Raw genomic sequence first — 24,663 nt, forward strand, 5'->3', positions numbered from 1 at the left:
CGCTGTTTCCAGGAAGACTGATCAGGGTGAATCCCCATCAGTCCTGATGCTCGGTGAATCCTTATGCATGTGTATAGGGATGTGTGTGTTACCTCAATAAAGAAGGCTCTCCATCCTATATCTGGCTTTGTCATTTCTGCCTTATAGACACCCGTTTTCTGCGAAGAGATAAAACAGAAGAAGGCACTGAGACCTATCATGGTGTCTTGTATAATATTGAGCTTCACGAAGTCTCAAATGTTCATTAGCATGAATGTGGGGAAGAGTGAGGTGAGGTTTAATAGGGAAGAGGGGAACAACCAGTGCTTTTTTCTAAAAAAATGTTTAGGGGTACTCTCATTTTTCTACTCATATTGAAATACTGCCCCTCAATGAGGCCAAACTTAGATTCACAAAATGTTTGGGGGTATGCATCCCCCCAGAAAAAAAGCACTAGGAACAACTATGGCTCAAAGTGGGGCAGGATGGGAGAGGATGACATCCCACTTCTTTCCAGGTGACCCTAAACCACACCACTTATTTCCAATGGATGTAAACCTATCCCATTTTGTTACACAGATCAGGTTCTCACACCAGCATTACAGAAAGTCACTATCTGCACAATCCTGTGCCCGAGGGGGTACCTTGGGCCCAGGGGGAAATGTGGCCATCCAGTCTGTCTACCCTGCCTTTGGGATTCTCAACAAGCCCCACACTCTCCCAACCACATCCCTCACCAGCTGTGCTTTCCTCCCTCCTGGAATGTTTTGGTCTGGCTGGAACGTGTCTTTGAACTCTGATGCTGTTTGCTTGCTTGCTTGGATGGATGGAGGATAGAGAAGGATGTGTGAGTGTGAAGAAACTAGGCTACTGCACAATGGTAGAATTCACCTTGATTGTGCAGAAGGGAATGTGGTCCTCTGTCTGAAAGAGATTCCCCATCCCTATTATACTTGTGTACTCATCAGCCCCACTTTGTTAGCAGGCCTTTTTCTCTCGCATAGATGTTTTTATGACTGCAGCATAAATACAACATTCTTCTGCTCACACATGCCTGGGCAATGCTAGATGGAAATAGCCTCTGCTGGGCTTTGAAATAAAACCATCCTATGGACTCCCCCATGGGAAAGACAATATTCCAGGCAACTCAGACAGTGAAGGAATCCCATTCCATTTATTGGTTTGATGGCTTCCTTCTTCAATTTATGTTTCACCCTTCCTCCTGAAGGAGCTCAGGGACTTTACAGGATGGGCCTTCTGTCCACATGCTTGCTGTGGCACATTAGGGTTCTGGTCATCCAAAGTAGACATGCCATCAGTGGGCTTTCCTTGTTTGTTCTTATCACTCTTCACATCACAAATGGAAACCAACAGGTGTCTGTGACACACACCACACAGAAATCCTAAATGAATGTGCTGTGCAAAGTATCACATTGTGGAAATCTGCAAACATCGAGCAAATTCAATGTCTCTTCCCAACTTTACGGGGAGGCATCTGTTTCCCAAGAACTGCTTTTGTGTCTGTCTGTGTCTTTGGAACCCCTTGACATCCTCAGCTTTGTGAAGAAACTCTAAAGAAATTCTAAATCTAAAATCCTCTTACCACTTTCTCAACCTTGCATGCAAACCAAGATACACGATGACCCCGAAATCGCCTGAAGTCTCGCCTAAGAATGAGAAGGGAAAGAGGAGGTACAGGATGAGCTGCTTTTTGAAGAAAAGTACCATCAACAATACAATATGTCTTAATTCACATCGCAACACAAGTACTCATATTTATGGAAATTTAAGATAATATTTACAAGATTACCCACCCATTATGATGGATCTCTAATGCTGTCAACCTGATCCAAAATGTTCAAGAGCATCCTTAATAACCTACTCAGTGGTCCCTTTTGAATCTTTGATAGTAGGTTTTAACACATACAAAAGACATTGGCGGACTTTGAACTTTCAAATTTCAGTGGCATCCTGTGCAATGCCAAAACTTGGGTTCCCCTTGCCTTATAGCTTCTGTTCTATGTGATTGTTGCAGTACCCAGTGAGGGTGAACCGCTTGTGCTCCCTTAAATAAGACTCTGCCAAGGATTTCTGGGGGGTAAATGAAGAGTACAGGGATCTATCTGCACTGTACATTTAAAGCAGTATCATGCCGCTTTATACACTAATGCCTGCAAGAAACCTGGGAAGCACTGTTTGTTAAGAGACCCCCATTGCCCTCCCAGAGCTAGAATTTTCAAAGTGGTTTAACAATTGATCTCTTTTCCAAGGAACTCTGGGAATTGTGACTCCCAGCACCCTTAGCAAACTACAATCCCCATGATTGTGTGGCTGTGCTGTGTGTGGAGCCATTACTGTACTGTTTAAATTGGTATGATACTGTTTTAAATGTTCAGTGCAGATGAGACCTAAAAGTTTGCAGAGCTGCTCACTGCTGACTGAGAGAAGGCCAGTGGCTTTCTTGCTTCCTCTCAGGAAAATTTAGTAAGCTTTAAGAAAGAGAAGACCTCAGGGGCTTTTTTGTATGTTGACTTTGTATGTTATTCTATATACTAATGAATTGTATAAAATTTTGCTGAAAGAATCCTACCTTTTAGAGTTCAGAGTGTTAGCAAAGAAACATTTAGTTGCTGAAGGTTCCTGATCTGTATGGAGATGGATAATGCCTTTGGAATTTGTCTAGAAAGAGAGAGAATATCACAGAAAAATTGTCTCCCTTCAGCATACAACTAAAAATGCAACGTCAGTGTCAGGAGTAGCTGCAGCTGCACATGAAGCGCTTGCAAATTGAGAAAAAAATTACTCAAAAACATCACATGAAAGCACCAATACATATCAGTACAATTTGCAACTGACAAAAAAGGCTGCATTGAACCACTATGTCTGTGCTGAATCACTATAGCTAAATTTAATATTTTAAGGAGTTGATACACTTTTAAAAACTAGAATGATTAACATCTCTTTCTTTTTATCTGTATGATGATTCAATATTTGGACAAAGTTTGGGTTGGGGGATAATGATTAATGCATCACTTACTACAGTTGAGAGCCAGTATCACATAGTGGCCAGGTTGCTGGACTTAAATCAGGGAGACACACTTCCAAACCCCTGCCCTGCTTAAGGAGTGAGATTTAGGCTGGCCACTTATACTGCATATCATCACTGCCTCCCAAAAGGAGCACACAGATCTCCATCACATTTACGCACACTAATCTATACATATAGGGTTAAAATTAGAAATATTATTACACTTTAAATAGAAATATAATACGGTGGTAGGGAAGATTGTGATTAAGTGACCTGCTCAGCCTGCTGTCCAGGTGTTAGGTGTCATTGGGTGATTCAAGGCCCCCAACTCTCTTTTCTTGGGGTTCTCCTTTATCTTTAAATTGCACTTGAACCAGGCAGATCTTCAAATAGAGGACTCCAGCAAACAGCATTTTCTAGTCATGCAGATGTAGGACTGCCATCTCTAAAGTAGGGCACAGGGACCCCCTAGTGATCTTGAGCCATTCTCTCTCTCTCCACTTCCTCCCCCCTTTTTCTTGTGGGGAGATCTGTGCTCAGATTTCTCATACTATATTTTTAAGATAAATGCAGCAATTTAGAAGAATGTATTTGTGTTAATAGGGACGCGGGTGGTGCTGTGGGTAAAACCTCAGTGCCTAGGACTTGCTGACGGGTGAGCTCCCGTCGTTCGGTCCGAGCTCCTGCCCACCTAGCAGTTCGAAAGCACCCCTAAGTGCAAGTAGATAAATAGGTACCGCTTTATAGCGGGAAGGTAAACGGCATTTCCGTGTGCAGCTTTGTCACGCTGGCCACGTGACCCGGAAGTGTCTTCAGACGGCGCCGGCTCACGGCCTCTTGAGCGAGATGAGCGCACAACCCTAGAGTCGGTCACGACTGGCCCGTACGGGCAGGGGTACCTTTACCTTTTTACCTATTTGTGTTAATGGCTGTAGGGCCAGCACTTTCCCTTAACACCATTTCCACAATGAAAATCTCCTCCTCCAAAACTGATTCTTCAAGAGGAAACAGATGTGGGTCACAGAAGCTAATGTGATTTTCACTCATGAAAACAGCCTGGTGAGAAATGATTTAGCAGCTGCCTCCCCAGATCATCACATCACCTATCCAAATCTATCCATAGTTGCATTTACGTACCTTTTCTCAGCAGCAACAGTGACAACAAACAAAAGAAGAAGAAGAAGAAAAGGCGATCCTATCACAGTTCTCACTTTGGCCACCCCAACGTATCCCACAAGGCTGTTGTAAAGATAAATACTAGAAGATCTACACACCTCTCAGTCTTTCTGAAGGAAGATGAAAGCCACAACCAATAGTATATTTATACTACTGAAGTAAACTGGTCTAGCAGTCTTTTGCTCTTCTATAGGACTTGAATACACAACCAACTTTCTGAGCCTGTTCTGGATCACTTCAGGACACTTTCTCTGTGATTGAAAAAGAAACTGAATCCTATATTCTGATACAGTAAATACAGAGAACACCCAAGATCTTAGGAGGCCAATGAGAAATGTGGCAATATTTTGATGTTTACTAGAACACTCAAGGCTAACCAAGGGTGCCCTCAGAGAAGGACCAAATGCTATAATCAAAGAATTGTAGAATTAGGTCATAAGGGTAATGCAGGACTCTTTTGCCCAATGAGAGGCTTGAACCCACAACCTATCAACTGAGTTATGCAAGCTATTGTTGCCATCATTTACTGGTAGGGTGCCAGCTGTCCTGTATAATACAGGATTGTCCCATATTTCAATGTAAAATGTTACTTCATGTATTTGTCCTGTATTTCAGGTCTTCTCTCTCTCTCCCTCTCTCCCTCTCCCTCTCCCCCAAATTAGGGATCCTCTCCAAATGTATGTGTTTGAAAGTGTGTGTGAAATGTCATTTAAGCTCTGAGTAGAGCTTAAAGCTCTGAGTAGAGCTCAAATTTACAAATTCATGTTTATGTGTGTGCGCGCATGCATTTGACAAATTCCAGAGGGGCCATCCTGTTAGGCTGCAGCAGATTGTAATGGATTGCTTTGAAGTCAATTCAGCTCCAGGTGTTTTTTTAAAAAAACCACCCCACAACTGTCCTGTCCTGCATTTTGCCCAAACAAATTGGCAACCCTATTTACTGGTAAAAGACAACATTAACCAAGGCCGGTTTGCATATCATCATAATAACAACCTTCCTGTTTTCAATATTTGTGATAACTTTTTAGGAATCTTGAGTTCGACTCCATCTCCTTAGTACTGTAAAGGAGACTCGATCTGTTAGAGACAACATGCACCCATTACTTGGGGTGAATTAGAAAACATGCTTCTTGACATCATTGGCAACATCAGTTTTCCTCACCTCCACCCTTTCCCAAGAAATTTGAGGCATGTTCAAATTCTGCATGGTGCTGAGATAAATGGCTCTACACGTCTCCAAGATAGATGCTTTATCCCCAGGGCGCGATGCCACAAAGTGTGTGGTGTTTGGGAGGAACCTGCAGGCAACAAGAGAGATTTTTTTGCAAAAATAGCTTCCTTGTAATAGAGAAAGATATAGCAACGACATGTTTCTTCTAACCACAGAAAGAAAGAATGCACACACATATAGAAATATACGGTACAAGGAAAAAACATTGCATCATCATTCAAAGCCTATGTGAATTGTGCAGCAAAGATCAGCAGTCTTGTTCATTGGTACTATCATTCAGACTACACAGGGGGTTCGCTCAGCACTAAAGGACCTGTGCATTCTCAGTTCAAATTACAGTATTGTCTCTCATTTGGGTCTCAAGCCATCCAGTCACTGTCTTTAACCAGAGGGATGATTTCATTGCCTCGAAAAGGATAATTTTTTGCAGCATGAACTCACCGGATATATTTCTCTCCTGCTAGTTGATCAAAGAAATAGTGAGAGTCATCAGGCGGGTTTATTCCATCTCCTGTTCCACAGATTAGGCACTTGGGCTTATTTTGATATCACTCATTATATTCTGAGGATTGAAAAATTAAATGTTACTGTATTGGTCAACACATGCAGTTCTCAAGTTGCTACTACTTATTTCCATCATCAAAGGCCGATAAGATTGGACAGGAGCAATGGAAAACAAGAGACATTCATTGGGCAGGTGGGAACAAAAATATAATTGAAAAATATGTAAATCAGCCTTATTGTGGCAAACTAGCACCATGGATCAAAGTCTAGATAGCAAATGTTGGTGATGCAATGTTGAAAAGGGAGTCTTTCTATAGCATATATGCTGTTTGGGTCTTTGAAAAAAGTTTGATAGTAGGTTCTCTAGGTCATCAAGAAACCAATATGAGATGCCTCAGGATGGATTATTTATTTATTAGGATAATTTATATCCCACCTTCATCTTCAACAGGTAGGCCTGGCCCAAAATAATTTTTGCACAAGACGGAGGACAGGATGGCACACCCTTATTGTTCCTGGTGAAGAAGCTAATTGGATTGGTAGAACTGGCCATGCGGCATCACAGGTACATAAGGAGATCCTCTCAGAGCAGACCAGTGGTCCACCTAGACCTGCACTCTGTTCTCAAAGTGGCCAGCCACATATCTATGGGAAACTTGCAAGCAGGACCTGAGCATACCAGCACTTTTCCTTCCTTCAGCTTCCAATAAGTCACTTTGTCTTCAGTTACTTGCCTTTTCTCTAAACTAAGAAGGCCCAAATGCTGCAATCTTTCCTCAAAGGGGAATCACTCCACCTCCTTGATAATTCTGGCTGTTCTTTTCTGAACCTTTTCCTGCTCTACGATAACCTTTCGGAGGTGTGACAGACCAAACTCTACACAGTATTCCAAATGCAGTCACAGCTTAGGTTAATATACAGTGGTACCTCGGGTTAAGAAATTAATTTGTTCTGGAGGTTGTTCTTAACCTGAAACTGTTCTTAACCTGAAGCACCACTTTAGCTAATGAGACCTCCTGCTTCCGCCACACTGCTGCTGTAGCACCCTGCTTGTGGTTAACGCTTAGCTGGAATGAAATATTCAACGCAGCAATAGAGAAATTAAAATAATAATTTATTTGTCAGACAAATAAATGAGAGGCACAGTGGTATATGGTTACCAAGCTCTGGCCTGCCCTCCTGCCATTCTGGCCAGCACTTATATTTCCTTAATCCAGCCCCCTTGCTCCTCCTGTGGCTGCCTCTGTCCAATCAGCTTGGTTGAAATTCCTATTGGCTGTTTGCTAGAACCAATCACAAAAGATACACCCATTTCCTTTTGCCCTTTTATGGGAAACAAAAAGCTATATATTCTTCTATCTATAAATGACAAATAAGTAGTAATATATCTTACATGTGTCTCAACAAGGAACCTTAATTACCAGCTCACCTCTTGCCCTCCTTGCCCTGTTGCCCTCCAAAACAAATGGTTAATCTTAAATTTTTATCTTAAACAGATGTCAAGGATCTTGAGTTCACATCATCATTGAAAGATCTCCTTCTCTTGGAGGTCTTTAAACAAAGGCCTGACAACCATATGTGTGCTCTAATGATGTTTCCTGCTTGGCAGGGGGGCTGGGCTGATGGCTGATGGCCCCTGTGATCTCTTCCAACTATATGAAATAAGAATCTAGCATAAGGATTTAACATTTCTTTCTTTCTAAATCCTTTGCATAATTACATTTAAGCCAATATATTTAATACGTAACATAGATAGCTTTTTAGAAGAATAAACCTTCTCAAAGTAAAAAAGGAAGGAACAGTTTCCAGCCTCAAAATAAGATAGGAAGAAACCTATCTTCTCCAGCCAAGCCAGTTGCCTTTTTCACTGCTCTTGACCTTTCAACCTTAGGAAAATATGGCTCAAGTTTAATGGGAGGCACATGGTTTTATTTTACTATTTACCCCCTCTTAATTATGTTTATCTCTTTTTTTATCTTCTGTAATATGTAGGGTCAGTGTAACCTTGGCTCTCAGCCTGTAATTCCCTTTTCACGACTTTGAGAATTGTTTTCTGCTATAAAACAGGGGGCCCCCTTGTCCAGGAGAATAAACATTGCCAAGGTTCTTAGGCAGCTGGTCTTCTGCCTGGCATAAACATTTGAAAATCTTTAAGCTCTTTTTAAGATACAGGCCTTAATCAAAAATATAAGCTTTGATAAAAATGCAGGCTTATGATTAGATGCCTCACTGCTGCACGATTTCTGTTCTCATCCTGAAGCAAAGTTCTTAACCTGAGGTACTATTTCTGGGTTAGCGGAGTCTGTAACCTGAAGCGTCTGTAACCCGAGGTACCACTGTAATGGCATTAGAATACTGGCAGACTCCAAAGAAACAGCTGTGAGGGGGTCTGCTGTTGCTGTCCTCTGGCATCTCGGCCTAAGGCTGGGCTAGTTCTGAGAACCTAGACTATAACGACATGTTTATTATCAATTCGGCTTGCTTAGAAACCAGATCATACCCTCCAACATTTCTCCTATGAAAATAGGGACGTTCCATTCCATAATGATAATTTTACTATTTATACCCCACACATCTTACTGGGTTGCCTCAGCCACTCTGGGCAGTGGGTTGCCTCAGCCACTCTGGGCAGCTTCCAACAAATATAAAAACATACTAAAACATTAAATATTTTAAAAACTTCCCTATGCAGGCTCAGGGGTTGGATAACTCCATACCCTCCAACATTTCTCCAATGAAAACAGGTACATCCTAAGGGAAAGTGGGACATCCTGGGATCAAATCAGAAACCCTGACGGCTTCTCTAAATCAGGGACATCCCTGGAATATAGAGGGTCTGCTTTGTTACTTTAAAAAAGGACTCCTTGGGTACTTTCATACATTTCTGAGAGAAATCGAGACATGGAATTGGAACAAGCACCATGGATAAAAGCATCCAACACAACATGGAATAAAAGCCAGCCAACTAACAGCCAGAACAGAGGGGACCCAGTTAACGTCTTGTGGCAGGAGGTTCCACAGTCTCCATTCCCAACAAACAGTACCTCTCTCCATGGTGAGATGCTTATAAAAGCTACCCCTGTGGATCATAAGAAATGAGCTTACTCATATGGGAGGAGATGGCCCTTTTTGATAATCCTGGCCCAAACCAGCCAGGGTTTTAAAGGTGATGCTACTGCACTGAATTATTCCTGGAAAGATATTGGAAGCCAGTGTGGTCTAATGAAAAAATAGATGACCCGAGATCCCACGGGCAAGTTCCTATCAAGACCCCCCAGTGCTGCATTCGGGGCCAGCTGAAGATTCTGAAGGTTCTTTTGAGCTTTCTTCATCTCAGCAGCCTGATTTTTAGAAGGAAAACCCTCATATGTTTGCTGTTGCTATTGTTAAAACAAATCGTAATTTAAACAACTTACTTCCTGTAACCCAAATATCTAGTACTAGATCCCAATATAACTTCTCTGCCCTTTTGATTTGAAGGATCATGACCTCTTAAAGCTTTCCACAAAGTAGCCACATGCCATATTTTATCTTAGGTTTAATTTAGGGTTGCCATATTTCAAAAAGTGAAAAACCGGCACAAAAGTCGTTGAGCTTTTTTGGCAAAATCACAAAAAAATGTTTTTGAGCAATTTTTAAGTGCCACCACAATTCCCCAGGGCTGCCCTTTCCCACCAATTCAACCCTTTGTTCTGCTATTCTGCTACCATTTCATTTGTCAGAGAAATCTGAGGTGGTAAGAATTACTCACGAAATGGATCAACATATGAAGTTAATTCCTTAAACCGTGGAGAGTCCAACTGCCGAGTTAGGTTCAGCTGATAGAAAACTTTCAATGACCTTCCCCAGCCACAGTATGCTCGGTATTGATGATGCCTGTTCTGTGGTAGAGTAGAAGAAAAGAATTCTAAGTGCACATCAAATAAGAACATTCCATTCTACATTAGTAGAATGTCCCTATTTTCTGAGATGTAGGGATGATCGCGGGGTCCAGAGGGAGAACGCTCCCCACCCGCAGGCAGCCTCAGTCTGCCTGCACGCGTGACCTTGGGGTGTGGGGCACAGATCCCCCCTCACAGATAAAGCCACAGCTGTCTGAACATCGCGCCCACTGTCTAACCCTTTGCGGTCTCAGTAGTCTGCGGTGCCCTGTCTGTAACCTTTGTCTTTGAGACCTTTTGTCTCCTTCGTCATACACTGTGCAAGGGGAAAATGAAGCGGTGGAAACAGGTGCCAAAATAGCTTTGTACCACCCCACGATCTCGGGACTGGAAGATGTGTAAAGCCCAAAATGTATCTGGCTGGGTTTGCATATTCGTGTCAATAAAAGGAGGCTCCACAGGGCTGGCCGGCAGCTTGCATGCAGCTCACCTGTGCGCAGCTCACCTGCATTATCAACTGCTGCCTCATGTCCATCACTTCACTGAGAAATGATGGAGGGTAATATATGACACTGTCATATATTAAGAACTTGAAGTCCTACAGTATGGAGGTGAGTCAAATGATAAAACCATAATATTTATTCAGCTCTTTAGCAGGGCTAAGCTCAGAGGCATACCTAGGGTCCCTTTGAGCTGTATTGGTGCCCCCAATTTTTTAGAAGCAGGTGAGCTTGCCTGGACAGGAGGAGTTTGCATCTTCAGGGCTGACAGGGCAGCTGCACTGCTCTGTGCCTGGAAGCCACTCCAAGGACCCCTTCCTGCTCTCTCCTATAGCAATAGCAGCAGCAGCCTTTTTCTCCTGGAGATCCTGGTAGATTCCTTCTGCGGGCATAGCAGGTGTTGGAGTGCTGAGTGGTGGGGAGTACTCCAAGAGTAATTGGGGAGAACTCCAGCATCCAACAGGTTATTTTAGCGCCCCACCCCTTGGGCAGTAGTCAGTTTCGCCAACCCCTAGGTACACTTCTGGCTAAGCTGATGGACACAAAACAGGACAATAAGTTAGGGTCAACAGTCAGTGCCTATGGCTCTCATGGGTTGTTATTGTTGTTGTTTTGTTTGTTTGTTGCTGTTGCTATTTACTTGTAGGGACGCAGGTGGCGCTGTGGGTTAAAGCCTCAGCGCCTAGGGCTTGCCGATCAAAAGGTCGGCGGTTCGAATCCCTGCGGCGGGGTGCGCTCCCGCTGCTCGGTCCCAGCGCCTGCCAACCTAGCAGTTCGAAAGCACCTCCGGGTGCAAGTAGATAAATAGGGACCGCTTACCAGCGGGAAGGTAAACGGCGTTTCCGTGTGCGGCTCTGGCTCTGGCTCTGGCTCTGGCTCTGGCCAGAGCAGCGATGTCACGCTGGCCACGTGACCCGGAAGTGTCTCCGGACAGCGCTGGCCCCTGGCCTCTTAAGTGAGATGGGCGCACAACCCCAGAGTCTGTCAAGACTGGCCCGTACGGGCAGGGGTACCTTTACCTTTACCTTTATTTACTTGTATTGTGTTTGTAAGAAAAACACTGGGGCCTAATTTGAATAGTAGAGTGCTTGGTATCTGGTGGGCGGGGCTTGTGTGTTTTGCTCCGGAATCAGCCCCTCCCTTCGGTGTGTGTGTTCCATTATGTTCCATTAAGAATGCCAGTTAAGAGGAACCAAATGTTACATGTAATGTCTATGGCACTACTTCATGAAATCATCCAGTTCACCCTCCATAATTGCCAGGATTGTGGGAAAAGAAATATGCTTGCAAAGCTTTGTTCCTCCCCAAACCTAGAAGCCAACAGTTAATGAACCAATATTTGGGGCCAGGATATTTGAAGGACCATTTTCCCTCCACAAATTTGCCTCTCCTCCCTTACAATCACTGGAGGGATTCCTCACTGTCCCTTGCCTTCAAAAGCATGGCTGATTAGGACACAGGACAGGGTCTTTGCAGTAGTGGTGCTGAGGCTGTGGAGTGCCCTTCCTCAGAAGTTTCACTGGCTCTCACATTTGTGGCCTGCCTGCAAATGGCCAACATATTCTTATTTGTCCAGAGTACTATGAAGGAACTATGAAGAAGACTCAAGACTAAGTACACACAGCTTGTGCACCATCCTTTGAACATCTACTCACCTTAACGAAATTCAAAAGATCATAAACAATTGGAATAAATGACACAACTCTCTTGTCCACAGCTGCTGTCAGCCAGGTGGCCCAGCCACGCTAAAACAAAGAGATAAAGCATAAAGATGCAGAGGTATTCAGTTCCCACTGGAGAGCCCAAACATGGCATATACAGGTGAAATGGGGGTGAGCATGCATAGGGTTAATTCTGGTGTATCGAAAATCCAATACAGCACAGACCTGCAGTTCATATCTACCTTGGAAATACCAGTCAATGTGAACTTTGTGATCTTCACTGTTCCACCAGATTCTTTCAGCAGGAAATCTATTATTGTGTCCATGCCTCGCACAGCTGCCTGCACATAACAGAAGAGGATTGTAGTCTCTGGAGTTGATCCTTGAATACCCTTATCTCAAACAGGAGATTTGGCAACCAAGATTTGTACCTTGATTGCTTTTCATCACCGCATATTTATCTTTGCTGACAGGCATGTCAGCAACTGATTACTATTTTGCCATCTTCTTCCCCTGAAGTCCGGAATGAGAAAATATATTGGCTTCTGGTTCCTCTCTGCCTTAATGGAGGCAGCTCCCACGACAGCAGGAGATCATTGGCAAAGGAAAAACCAGCATGATTGAGGGTAATTTTCCTTGCAAAATCCCCCCAGGGACAGGGGGAAATGGGCTTCACTCGCAGTTTGTCTTGGTACCTTGCTCTCGCTCTGGCATGGATTGCGGGAGGCAGGGAGGCACTGAGTGCAAAAGCACTTCACCTGCCGAAAATCCTCCAATGCCATCATTAAGGAGCAGAGATTCTCCCGTTAATTAGAGTTTAATTGGACTAAAGTACAGGAGCATACTAGAAAAGATGATATCACAAATTGCAAAACATAAACAACTGCAAGGACTTTAAGGTTTGAATTTGAGATAAAACTTCATTTGGTGCAAAAGACAGTGGGGGGAACCTATGGTTTATTTATTTAAAGTTTTCTTCTCTACATATATGATTTGGCAACCCTCCTCTGAATGTTTAGTCCAAATTATATTTGTACAAGCGAGGATGGAATAAATTGGATTATAGATATGGAATATAACATTAAACAGAACTGTATGTGTAAAAAAAAAGGGAAAGGGAAAAAGGAAGGGAAGCTCTATTTTGCAAAAGGTTTAGAATGAAAACTTAGAGCTGACTCTTCCCCATCCTTTATTATTTATGGAGTGAACTGAATAACACTAAGAGGACTCAGAATTTGATTTAAGTGGAAGTATAATTGCTCATTTATCTTCAGTTGGACAGAAAGATGAAAGGCATCTGTGAACTTGCCAAGGAACTGATAAGGTTTGTTATTGAGTCATCTGCAGTTCGACAGACCACTCTTCTTCCCAGGCTGAGAGGGAAAATTGTGAAAACAGGTTTTTTATTGGGACAGAGTGATTTTTTCAGCTCTTGTCAAGGTCGCAAAACAACAACGCATGGGACGGAGCAATGGGGAAATTTCTGAAACAACAATGGAATATGACATGATGGAAAACAGCAACAACCAGGAGGGAGGGGGGGAGAGACAAGGACGGGAAGAAACACCATGGGCAGAATAATTGCCACACACAGGAAGAACAAGGATATAGTTCGTCACTTGTAGTTTTATAAGTCATTTAATGTGTCAACACAAATAGAAGTTATTAGTATTGTAGTTGTATAAGGGATTATTATTATGAACGGAATGTACTTGAAATTAATAAGATTTTGGAACACAAAAATAAAGCAAATAACTAAGTCATTAGTTCTAGCACGTGGGGAGCCACCGTATCTAAATTACAGTGGTACCTTGGTTGTCAAACTTAATCCGTTCTGGGAGTCTGTTCGACTCCTGGAACTGTTTGAGAACCAAGGCATAGCTTCCGATTGGCTGCAAGAGCTTCCTGCACTCAACTGGAAGCTGCGAAAGCCACGTCGGACATTTGGCTTCCGAAAAATGTTTGCAAATTGGAACACTCACTTCCGGGTTTGTGGTGTTCAGGAGCCGATTTGTTCGGGAGAAGCCATTTGACAACCAAGGTACCACTGTATATAATTTGGTATTTGAACAATTGGTATTAATAATTGTATTATAAATTGGTATCCTTATAATGAGGCTATTATTGGATTGTAATTGAAAACTAATAAAAATTATTATCAGAAAAGAATGAGAAAATATATTAGTGGGCTAGTGTTGTCACCTAGGCATAGTAATTATCATCATCATTATTTCCAGCATTAATATGTATTATATATTTCATTCATTTTCTTAAGTGTCAGATGCCAACAATATAACACCTTTTAATAATTCTCTGCCAAATTAATACAAAAAGAGAAAGATTTCCCTTCTGCTTAACTAATAGTTGCCAGGAAGTCTTAAAATGTTATGCTTTCCATGTTCTTTTTTATTTTATTAATATATGGTACATTCTTGAACAGCTTTTGAACCATATCTTTGTCATCCCTGTTTCCAAATTGCAAATAACTTTCCTAATTAGTAATAATTCATCTTCCTAATATCTTTAATAACATAATCTATCTTCCTAAATTGAAACCATTGTGATAGTTTCAAATTTCCTTTCTAAGGCTGCATTCCTAGATATGCTTACCTGGGAGTAAGTCCATTGAACTCAATGTATCTTACTTCTGTGCAAACATATATAGGAATGTGTTAAAATTCATCTCATCTTATACAGTATTTTGTTCTTGTTCCAGAATATCTTAATGGGAAACAATATTTGTCCATACAAGCCATGTACTAGGAACAGAAAACAACTAATTTACCTGCTCCAAAAAGTAGGTGAAAACCTCAAGGAAATATCCTTAATCCAAATACATTCAAATGCCACCAGGCCCCTGCCCCAGCCTCCTCTTCCATGGACCCATTCCTCTGCTGCCATGCCCCTGCCTACATGCCATGTCCCCTATATGCAACTTCCACCTTTGCCACAGGCGTACCTCTCCACAGGCATGGGCACACACATACTACTACTGCTGCAGGGGGCATCCACGTTGGAGGTGGCAGCAAGTGGTGTACTCTTTGCACCCAGATCTATCGCCTGAGGCCACCACCTCACCTGCTTCTAGGTTCTGTGATTTGCAAGCTTATAGATGTGTGTGTGTGTGTTTGTATGTACATATGTACACGTATATAAGGGGTATGTGGTTTGCAAAACTTACAGTAGTTCTGCCAGCTTTAAGGGGTTTCTGGAAACAACAAAGAACATTTTTCCAGAATGATAGCAGCATGTGCAGAAAGCCAGAGTTACCTTGACCATTGGAAACTGAATTAGCCCGTGAGGTTGCTCACTCTTGTCATTCATGAATTTCCACCACGTACAATAAACCGCAGCATTTTCAAAGCTGTTCTTGCACATTTGCAAAGGGGTTGTCTGGAAGCAAAATAAAAGAAAGATGAATGTGTTTTTGGTTGAAGCATCCCATCTGGACCCCTAGAACAGCCTGACAGGTCAGCTTTCACCAGGTGAATAGGAAGGGAATTAGCTATCACTCCAGCAAGGCAAGGCATCTGTTTAGGTTAGTTGATGGATGGGTTGTTCTGTTTAACGGAGCAGGGATCAGCATGCCAAATATATTGCCAAACCTATCCAACAGAAATCCTCTCCCCTCTCACCGCTGCAAATACCAACAAAATCCTGCATGTCTTTCATTTACACACACATTTGGGCTAAACTGCCCACAGTAACCATGATTGCAAATTGTTGAGCCACCAAAAACAACATTTAAGAAAAGGTATGCAGTGCTCATCTCGCTTTCAGGCTGAGGGAGCAGGCGTTTATCCACAGACAGTTTTCCAGGTCATGTGGCCAGCATGACTAAACTGTTTCTGGTGCAACTGAACACTGTGATGGAAACCAGAGCACATGGAAACACTGTTTACCTTCCAGCCACAGCGGTCCCTATTTATCTACTTGCATTGGCGTGCTTTCGAACTGCTAGGTTGGCAGAAGCTGGGACAGAGCAATGGGAGCTCACCCCACCACGCAGATTTGAACCGCTGACCTTCTGATAAGCAAGTCCAAAAGGCTCAGTGGTTTAGACCACAGCGCCGCCCGCGTCCCTACAACATTTAAGAACAGAGGTCCTGGTAAGGCAGGCCAGGATTTTTCAACTCCTAGTGATGAAGCGGCACAGTTGCCCCATGTACAACCCACTGGGAATGCAGTAGGAGTCCATGGCTCCAGTAAGTATCTGGGGAACGGGCTCCTGCTGCTCTCACCTTCACCTTCTCTAAGGAGATGCGCACCACATGACTTGGCTCCCACATTTTAATTCTAGTATTTTGAACCACTTCTATGAAAGAGATGGTTAATTCTTCACGATTATGAAATGCAATTTGCTTATGAAGAAAGGTTATCAGACAATCTGCAGATTTCTGCTAGATTTTGCTCTGAGAAAGTAAACACTTCCCTCATTAGAGTGAAATTGGGGGAAGAGAATCTGTAATGGAAGTTTCCAGTGAGAAAATGTGACAGCCACACCTGTTTCCCCAGTTCCACCCACCCAGCCGACTCCTGACTCCTACACGAGTTTGAAAATGATTGTGGGAAGTTCTCAGCATAGTAAAGATCCTAGAGCACTTACCTTGTAGGTGATTGGCTGGTTTGGAATCTGCCCCAAAAGAGCTGCACAGCTTCAGAGACAAAACAAAATATTAGTCAACAGGAGTAAACGTCATTTGTGATCAACAGGCAATGAGGCCAAAGAGACCAGAGTCAATAGCTCTGGGCAGCTTTGGAACAATCATAAGATTTACTAAAATCAAGGAAGAGACAGAGAATTCAAGCAATATTACCTTTCTTGTTAGTTATTGGGGGGGCTGAGAGGAAGATGAACTAATATGTCACTCTGGTGCATAGAGAACCTGGCTTTCAGACCACTTTTGTTTCTGACTGCTTTATTAGTGAGAACTCAGTACGGTATTTCCTCCTCCAGTAAAACTCTCAGGTTGCGAATATACAGCACCTCTAGTACATGTGGGATAATGAACATATTTAAGTCTAATTAATGCATGAAGGGGTTAATACCATAGAGCAATCGACCTGCCAGGCTTAGCTATGCTCACTTCACCTTGGGAGGAACTAGGTATTCAAGGCTACCTCAGAAACTCAGCATGTGAAGAGGTTTGAGCTGGTTGCTCAAGCTCAGACAACACAGCTCTCATCAGCCACTCTTGAGTTCCTATACCCAGTACTTTTTTTCTGGGGGGACGCAGGGGGATTCATACCCCTAAACATTTTGGCCTCATTGAGGGGCAGTATTTCAATATGAGCAGGAAAATGAGAGCACCCCTAAACTTTTTTTTTTTTTTTTTTAAAAAGCACTGGCCTATACCAATAATTTAGGAACTTTCACCACTGTATAAGTAAGCAAAGTTTTACCGCATGTGCAACTTTTCTGAAGCACGTGAACTTCCCCTCCACCCACTCCCCATGCTGATGTTATTCCTTATATGGTAAGCTTGGACGATGGCTTGGGGAGAATATCTGGCTCTTGGATAAGTCTTCGCCTGCCAGGGGGTGACATCAGCTGGTGGGCAGGGCAAGGTGAATTCCTGATGGGTACTGCTTTGCCCGTTTATGGGGAAAGCGCTGCTGAAGCAGACCCCTACAGTCAGCAGGACTGAACACTCTGAGCATCAAATGGTCAGGATAGGATTCAGTACTGCTGGGTGCTACTTTTCCAAGCCAAAATAGATTCCTCATTCTTGACTTAGACATTTCGGTTGTCTTTTACTAGACACTTGTTGTTTTACATCTGGATTCGCAGGACACTGCAAAGCACCTCAGGAGGTGCCCATGCCCATACAAATCCTGCTTTGCTTCAGATAAGCCCCAAATCATTCTGAGGCATTCCACCTCAGCTCAAGCGTTGTCCAAAAATTATGTGCAGCCCTAATTCTAACCCTCATTCCCCACCAGGAAAAGTATTTTCTACATGACCTCCCTCCATCAAGTATGTCTACCTCACTGTTCTCCATTCTTGCAGGGCTGCTAATTCCCTTAACAGTCTTAACAGAGCAGAGCTGGTGCCATATTCATTGCTCAGAGATCCAGCCAATTACTTACGACCCAGTGGATTTTGCTAGATTGACGAGCTCATCAACACTCAAATCTGTGGAAGTATTAGATGCATCATTTCTGCCTTTCCCAATCATCAGCAAACATGAATCCTTCAGTTTTTGTTCCTTTGACACAGCAATGATCAGCTCATGCCACCAAATTGGGTTAGTCAATTCAGACTCTGAAAAGAGATACACAGAATCTATTCATCTGGGAATGAGGCCTCCACTTTCCCTTTGAAATACATTTTCCACTCAGGAGGCATAATGAATATTTATCTAGTAGTAGAAAATTAACAAAGTAGAAAGAGAGTGTAAGAAAGAGTTGTCACAAGGAAGTGAAAGGAAGGGCACTGGACTCTCCTTGACACAGATCAAATCACTTAGGGCGGTGATGGAGAACTTGTAGCTCTCCAGATGCTGTTGAACTCCAGCTCCCAGAAGCCCAAACCAGCCAGCGGTCATGGTTGACGAGAATTCAGCAACATCTGCTGGGCCCCAACCCCAACATCTTCCCATTCCAGGTGCTGTTAACTTCTGTCAGCACCAGGGGGTGGGGGCAGAAATTTAATTCTGGTGCCATTTAAAGGCAAAACTTTGAAATTCATTCTTTCTGAAACATTATGAGAACCAAAACACAGCCATCCTTTGAAATTTGCACGCATCCGAATCTTGCAGTACAATTATCCAATCAACCAACGCTTGCAGAAAATGCATTTATTTGTGGAATGAGTGCATAGCAATTATTGCATCAATGAAAATAACATACAAAAATGTATTATATTGAGTGAAATTGCTTGGGAGAAATTGGCACTACAATACTAAACAATTTTCATGAGGAATTTCTTTTTTAAAATATAACAGATAGCTGCAGAAATGTGGAAAACTTAATTTAAGATTGGAGAAAAGAGAAGCTGAAAGAAGTGAAATGGACATATCCATTCCTAATCACCACCTCTCACCCTCCAAGTTGAAAGCCACACACGCACAAAAACCATTTTCTTTGTGAAGAATTGTAGTACGGGTATTTTTTTACAAATTCGTTCACCACTCACAGGGCACCCTGTCTGCATTAAAAATTGGCATTTCTCTTGGTTATAGCATCATTCCATCCTACTTGCCACTATGATGAGCAAAAAAGGTGGGAGAGTCTTTTAAGCAGGGATGGGGGAATCTGTCAGCTTTGGTATCCCTGGCTCTCATTTTTTAAAATGTCCAGTTCAGCTGCTCACATTTCCACAGCAGTTTGTGTGTGTGTGTGTGTGTGTGTGTGTGTGTGTGTTGTTGGGATATTGCCGGGGAGACGGGGGCATCAAGCAGGCCCCCAGCTGGCTCCAGCCACCAGCCGGCAGCCGAACGATCACCGGTCTCCCTTGGAACAGCATAAAACAGTGACACGAGCCTCAGATACCTTTAGAGACTTGGCACGCTCTATCAGCAGACTGAATAAATCTTCTCAAAATGGAAGTGGCAGACAGAGATATGTGTAAGCATTATTTACAGGCGTTTATTCACCATAGTTCAGGAACAAATGAAAAACATGTCTGCTTCCCTTCGTGTCCATCAAACAGCCTTATAGCAAAAACAATATACAAATGGAAGTTCCCAGCAAGCCTGTGCTGGAAGTAAACAGGCATGTGACACACAACAGTCATGCCTGTTCCTTTTAAGGTGGAACAGAACTATATCCAGTTACAGATAGGTAGCCGTGTTGGTCTGCCATAGTCAACAGGCTCATCACAACTATCTGCCAATCACCCAATCCCACCACCCTTCTGAGTAATACCCCTCCCCACCTTCTCACTATATAGAAGGGTCTGGTGACTTCTGTTTCAGTGTATCTGAAGAAGTGTGCATGCACACGAAAGCTCATACCAAGAACTAACTTAGTTGGTCTTTAAGGTTCTACTGGAAGGAATTTTTTTATTTTGTCAGAACTATATCCTAACATATATATCCCCATGCATTTTAATGTACATTTGACCTAACATGGAAATTTTTGTATGCAATTCTGCCTAATCTACACATTTTTGCAAAACAATGTCTCCTAATGAAATGCATTCTTGTGTGTGATCTTGACTACAATAGGTTCATTTTTGTTCATATTACTTGGCTGTATAATGGCATTGCAAACTCTGGAGAAATGTGAATTTCAAGGGATGGCTACGATTCAGTTTTCATATGGCTTTGGGAATTGCAAATTAGGTAGGTTGATCTCCAAGTGCGAACGGAATCTAATTTCCCACCCATCCATGGTCGTAAGTCATCTGGGAAGTGAGCTGTCCCTGCAGGATAACTTTAAAAGGGGGGGGGGTGCACCCCTCCACACCTGTCCTGAGCAGAAAGTTAATGCAAACAAATGGTAGTCCCACTGGCTGAGTTAGGTTCAAAGAAGAGCCTGTATCCGCATTAGGCCTGGGAAGTATTTCAATATATCGTTCCAAACTGGTTTTGAAGTCCACATCATGTTAATGTTTTCATAATATGTTACCTGGCAACATATCATGAATCATGGTATGTGTTGTGTGTGCATGCTATGCAAACTTCATAATTTTGGGGAAACCATGTAGCCAGCCTTCTTAGTGACAGATCCTGAAGCTGAGGCTCCAATACTTTGCCACCTCATGAGAAGAGAAGACTCCCTGGAAAAGGCCCTGATGTTGGGAAAGATTGAGGGCACAAGGAGAAAGGGACGACAGAGGATGAGATGGTTGGACAGTGTTCTCGAAGCTACCAGCATGAGTTTGACCAAACTGCAGGAGGCAGTGGAAGACAGGAGTGCCTGGCGTGCTCTGGTCCGTGGGGTCACGAAGAGTCGGACACGACTAAATGACTAAACAACAACAACCTTCTTAGTGCTTCTGCTGCCTTCTTCAGTGGCAGCAAGTGACTCACAAGAGCAGGTGGAGCAGCTAACAAAAATCACTTCACCATGTGCTTCTTTTGATTCTGCAACGAGCCCGGGCTGAGCTCTGTCGCTTCCTGCCAGTGTGGTGAATCGCAAGTGCGGGTGACGAAAACAGCAAGCCAGCAGAAACTTATCAGATGCCACAAGGTGCTTCTTGCTTAAGTAGGTTAGTAGCCTCCTGCCAGGCTGGTAGGTGTGGTGTACGGAAATGCTGGTCTGAGCTGGCTCCAGGCTTCTTGCTGGGAACCCCTTTCCCCACTCCTTGCTCCCATGAAAAAAACCTGGGGTTGTTTTCTTCAAAGAACCACAAACAAAAAACCTTTCCCTGTTTTTGTTTTGTTTTTAATACATTTTTATTAAAGATTTCTTGTTTAAGCCTCTTTACTCTCTTTCCCCTTCCCGGTGTGCCTTTACTGCCCATCTGAGGCTGGCTCTGGGCTTCTTGTTGAGAAAGAGCCCTTTCCCCCGTGTAAAGTAAGGTGTTGGTTCACCTTAAATAGCTTCTCTCATATAAAAAAGGGGTTTTTTGGTTTAATTTAAAGGATGCTATCTTTGCACTTCCTTGCCTTCCCTTCCTCCCTTTGATAAAAAGGGAGAGATTGGTGGGATGGGGGCTTTTGGGAGAGAGCTGTCTGTGTTGCAATAGAGGGAAATGGAGGAGGGAGATTTAACAGTGGCTGCCTTATATACTGAAATGGGAGACTGGGTAGTTGTTGTGAGGTGAGAATGATGGGGAAGGTGATTCTTGGTAACTGAATTCAATGGAGCTTACTCTCAGGGAAGTAGAAGTGTAGTTGAACTGAGTGCATAGAATTGCAGTATTGCACTTGGCCCTCTGAGAGGGGAAGCAGATGTGACGACACTAGGAAATTGCTTAAACTCCTCTTTACACTAGGAAATTGCTTAAACTCCTCTTTAGTTAGTTGAAAATAGATTAAATTGTTAACCACATTCAAGTTTAATTAAAATTTTTACTAAATCATTTATTTTCTTAAATTTTAAATTTGCCCCTAAAACTGCATAAGAACATTGATATATTATCCAGAAATCTTTAATGGTTTAGTTGAAGCATGCTATCATTGAGTTAATTTTCACACGCATCACATTTAGAAAAATATTTTTTGTTCAATATTTCCCCAGTTTATTTGTATTCACTATGAATCATCACTGTACTTTGGATTATCCTGAACACCACCATTTGGTAGCCATGCCCCAAACCAAAACTTCTCTTTGGGTGCATTTTGGCTTCCCTGCTGATGAAAATGACTGTGTGGTGATTGATAATATCATCATTTATCAGTTTTGGACCCCTAGTAGCAGTTGCCAGGACATTACCCTGTTTGCCTCCACATCGTTCCAGCCTTATTTCAGACATTGTGATATATTGGTGATATATTGTGTTGTTGAAACCCTGATATCGCCCAGCCCTGTTGATGGGGGAACAGTTGGGGTGGGGTGTCACCTTCACAGCAAGGACCTTGATACCCCCTAGATTCCTTGGTGGGTAAATGGCATTCTGCCCCATCACCACCTCTGCTAGTTGTTCTGGGTATTCAGGCTCTCCTTCACACCCATTCAAGTTTTCCATCGACTTACATTGGGAGAAAGATAAGGCTGTGTCCACCATGTTGTTGAGTGGAGGAAGAATCCTCCCATAAATGGCCCCCTGGGGTAACACTGAGTGTGTTACTTCCCCTGCTGTTTCTAGGGATCCAGCCTTTTTCATCTATGCAAACTAATGTAAGGATCACTCTGACTATAGAGACAGCTGCAAAGAGGCATGTTCACGTAGTCATCACAAAAATTGCATCCCTTCCCCTGTCATAAACATTCCTCACCTTTGTCTCAAGTGCACATGAAGAAACAGCGTCTCCCCCAACTATTTATGGTAACTTTTCAGTTCTTGAGAGTAAAAAGGAGGATGAAACATACAATACTGTTTATGCATTTTCTGTTTGGACCCATGGCCTTGCTTTTTTTGCTCTATAACTGATTCAGTTTCCCCCAGAAGGTAGGAAGAAGCAGTGGTTTGGATCCCTTTCATAACTAGCCACGGCAGACCACAGAACTAGTACTTACTGCCCCTCATGTTTCTTCGCTTCCCACAGAGGAATCACACCCACCCAGCAGCCTCCTCAATGGCCTAGCCTTCCTCCCTCCCACCCCTGCACCCCCTCAAAGGAAAAGAGCAGGGAGGAGATTGATTCTACTCTCACCATTCAGCCACTTCAGGGAGGTCATGTTGAGCGTATAGACAGTGGCACCCCACTTATCCTCCTTCTTCATCAGGGTGTATCTATAGTGAGGGTCATACTGCTTCACGTAGACATCCAGGGCCTTCTGCTCCACCATCCATCCAGAGGGCAGGCAGGCTGCCAAGAGAAGGAGAGCAGCATACATAGTCAAGCGGGTACCTTGGCCTTGAAAGAGGTGTGTGACTGTGTCCAAGTGACAGGAGTTGTCCTGCTTCAGATAACAGTTGCTACCAGCGGGTGGAAAAACCCTGCTTTCCTCTAGAGCAGTTCTCTCCATAAACATCGTCAGATGTTTCCTCCTTATTTATAATGATCCCTTATCAGGGAGGGTCCTGGTTAAGATGGGTGAGGTAGCATTTAAGCAGACTGATTCAAATCATGCAGAGGAGGAAGTGTGCTAGTTACTGTACTCTTCACTGGTCTCTTGCCGCAAAGCACCCTCCAACTCATCAATTCAGGTTGAAGCCGGTGGGTGCTCTGTTCCACTTGCACCATGGGTTTGCCCCCCACCTAAGCACATTTGGGGGGGGGGAGCATTTCGGCATTGTAGCATGGCAGCTCCCATTTTACAATTCAAAGCTGGCTTTTTGGATGGAAGAGGAAATGTTTTAAAACTTTATTTGGCATCAAGTGCTTCCTACCCTCTGTAGTTGTGGTAAAGAACAAGAGTGCTATCTCCCTTTCCCATGGTTTTCCAGTAGACCAGACACATGTTGCCTCATAGCCTGTACACAGCCAGCATGACTAGGAGCCCTGGACAGTCAAGGATTACTCAGGGATTTGACTAATTCCTTTGCAAAGCCATCTTCACACCATCCACAATCTATATATGTCTTTTTGAGGTGTGGTGAGTGACTAAAACTGTCTAGATTTGTACGGGACTATGATCAATTTCAGTTTTGATCCCTTTCATAACAATCCTTGCCATAGAATTCACTTCTTTAACAGCTACAACAGATCTAGTCAATATTTTAACTGAGGTGTTTTTTTCCTCATTAAGATGTTTATTAATTTTTTCACGATTTTCTACAGTAAGATATAGAAAACAAATGTAAATAAAATATAAAAATGTAAATAAAATATAAAAACAGCTACAAAAAGTTTTAAAAAACGAGTATTGAGTGCTATCTTAAGGGTAGTTCTTAACAGTTGTTTACCGCAGCTTTAAGACCTCTTTCTTTTTGATTCTGCCATTTCAAACATATATGTTAAGGGGAATGTAAATTGAGTATAAAAAGCCTTGTGAAGAATGCAGAAGTGAGTGATCCATGAAGAAAGGACAGCTACAAAAAGTAAAAATGGAGTAGAGTCCTCTCTTGAGGCTAGTTCTTAACTGAGAACTAGTTTCTATGATATAGAAAACTGTGTGTAGAATACCTATCTCTTGTTCAGGAGTGCGCAATCTGCAACCATCTCTTTCTACTCTACAGCATACTTTCCTACAGAGCCCACTGCCT

At 42.9% G+C, this 24,663-nt stretch overlaps 2 protein-coding genes across 2 annotated transcripts in view; both read right to left on the bottom strand.

Moving 5' to 3' along the window:
- Positions 1–23,491, bottom strand: LOC307210055 (autocrine proliferation repressor protein A-like). The gene is made up of 12 exons (XM_079965640.1): positions 23,168–23,491; positions 18,051–18,225; positions 16,567–16,615; positions 15,231–15,353; positions 12,203–12,301; positions 11,955–12,044; positions 9,670–9,799; positions 5,856–5,976; positions 5,346–5,481; positions 2,570–2,658; positions 1,583–1,646; positions 1–158 (listed from the first exon to the last, which is right to left on the bottom strand). The coding sequence occupies exons 1-8, from the start codon at positions 23,487–23,489 to the stop codon at positions 5,963–5,965; spliced, it is 1,002 nt and encodes a 333-aa protein (XP_079821766.1). The 5' UTR covers positions 23,490–23,491; the 3' UTR covers positions 1–158; positions 1,583–1,646; positions 2,570–2,658; positions 5,346–5,481; positions 5,856–5,962.
- Positions 1–24,663, bottom strand: part of LOC307210012 (autocrine proliferation repressor protein A-like) — a 229,564-nt gene that overhangs the window by 182,821 nt on the left and 22,080 nt on the right. The gene's annotated exons all lie outside the window — the stretch shown is intronic.

The sequence above is a fragment of the Podarcis cretensis genome, assembly GCF_951804945.1.
Source record: "Podarcis cretensis genome assembly, chromosome: 2".
Classification (NCBI taxonomy): Eukaryota; Metazoa; Chordata; class Lepidosauria; order Squamata; family Lacertidae; genus Podarcis; species Podarcis cretensis.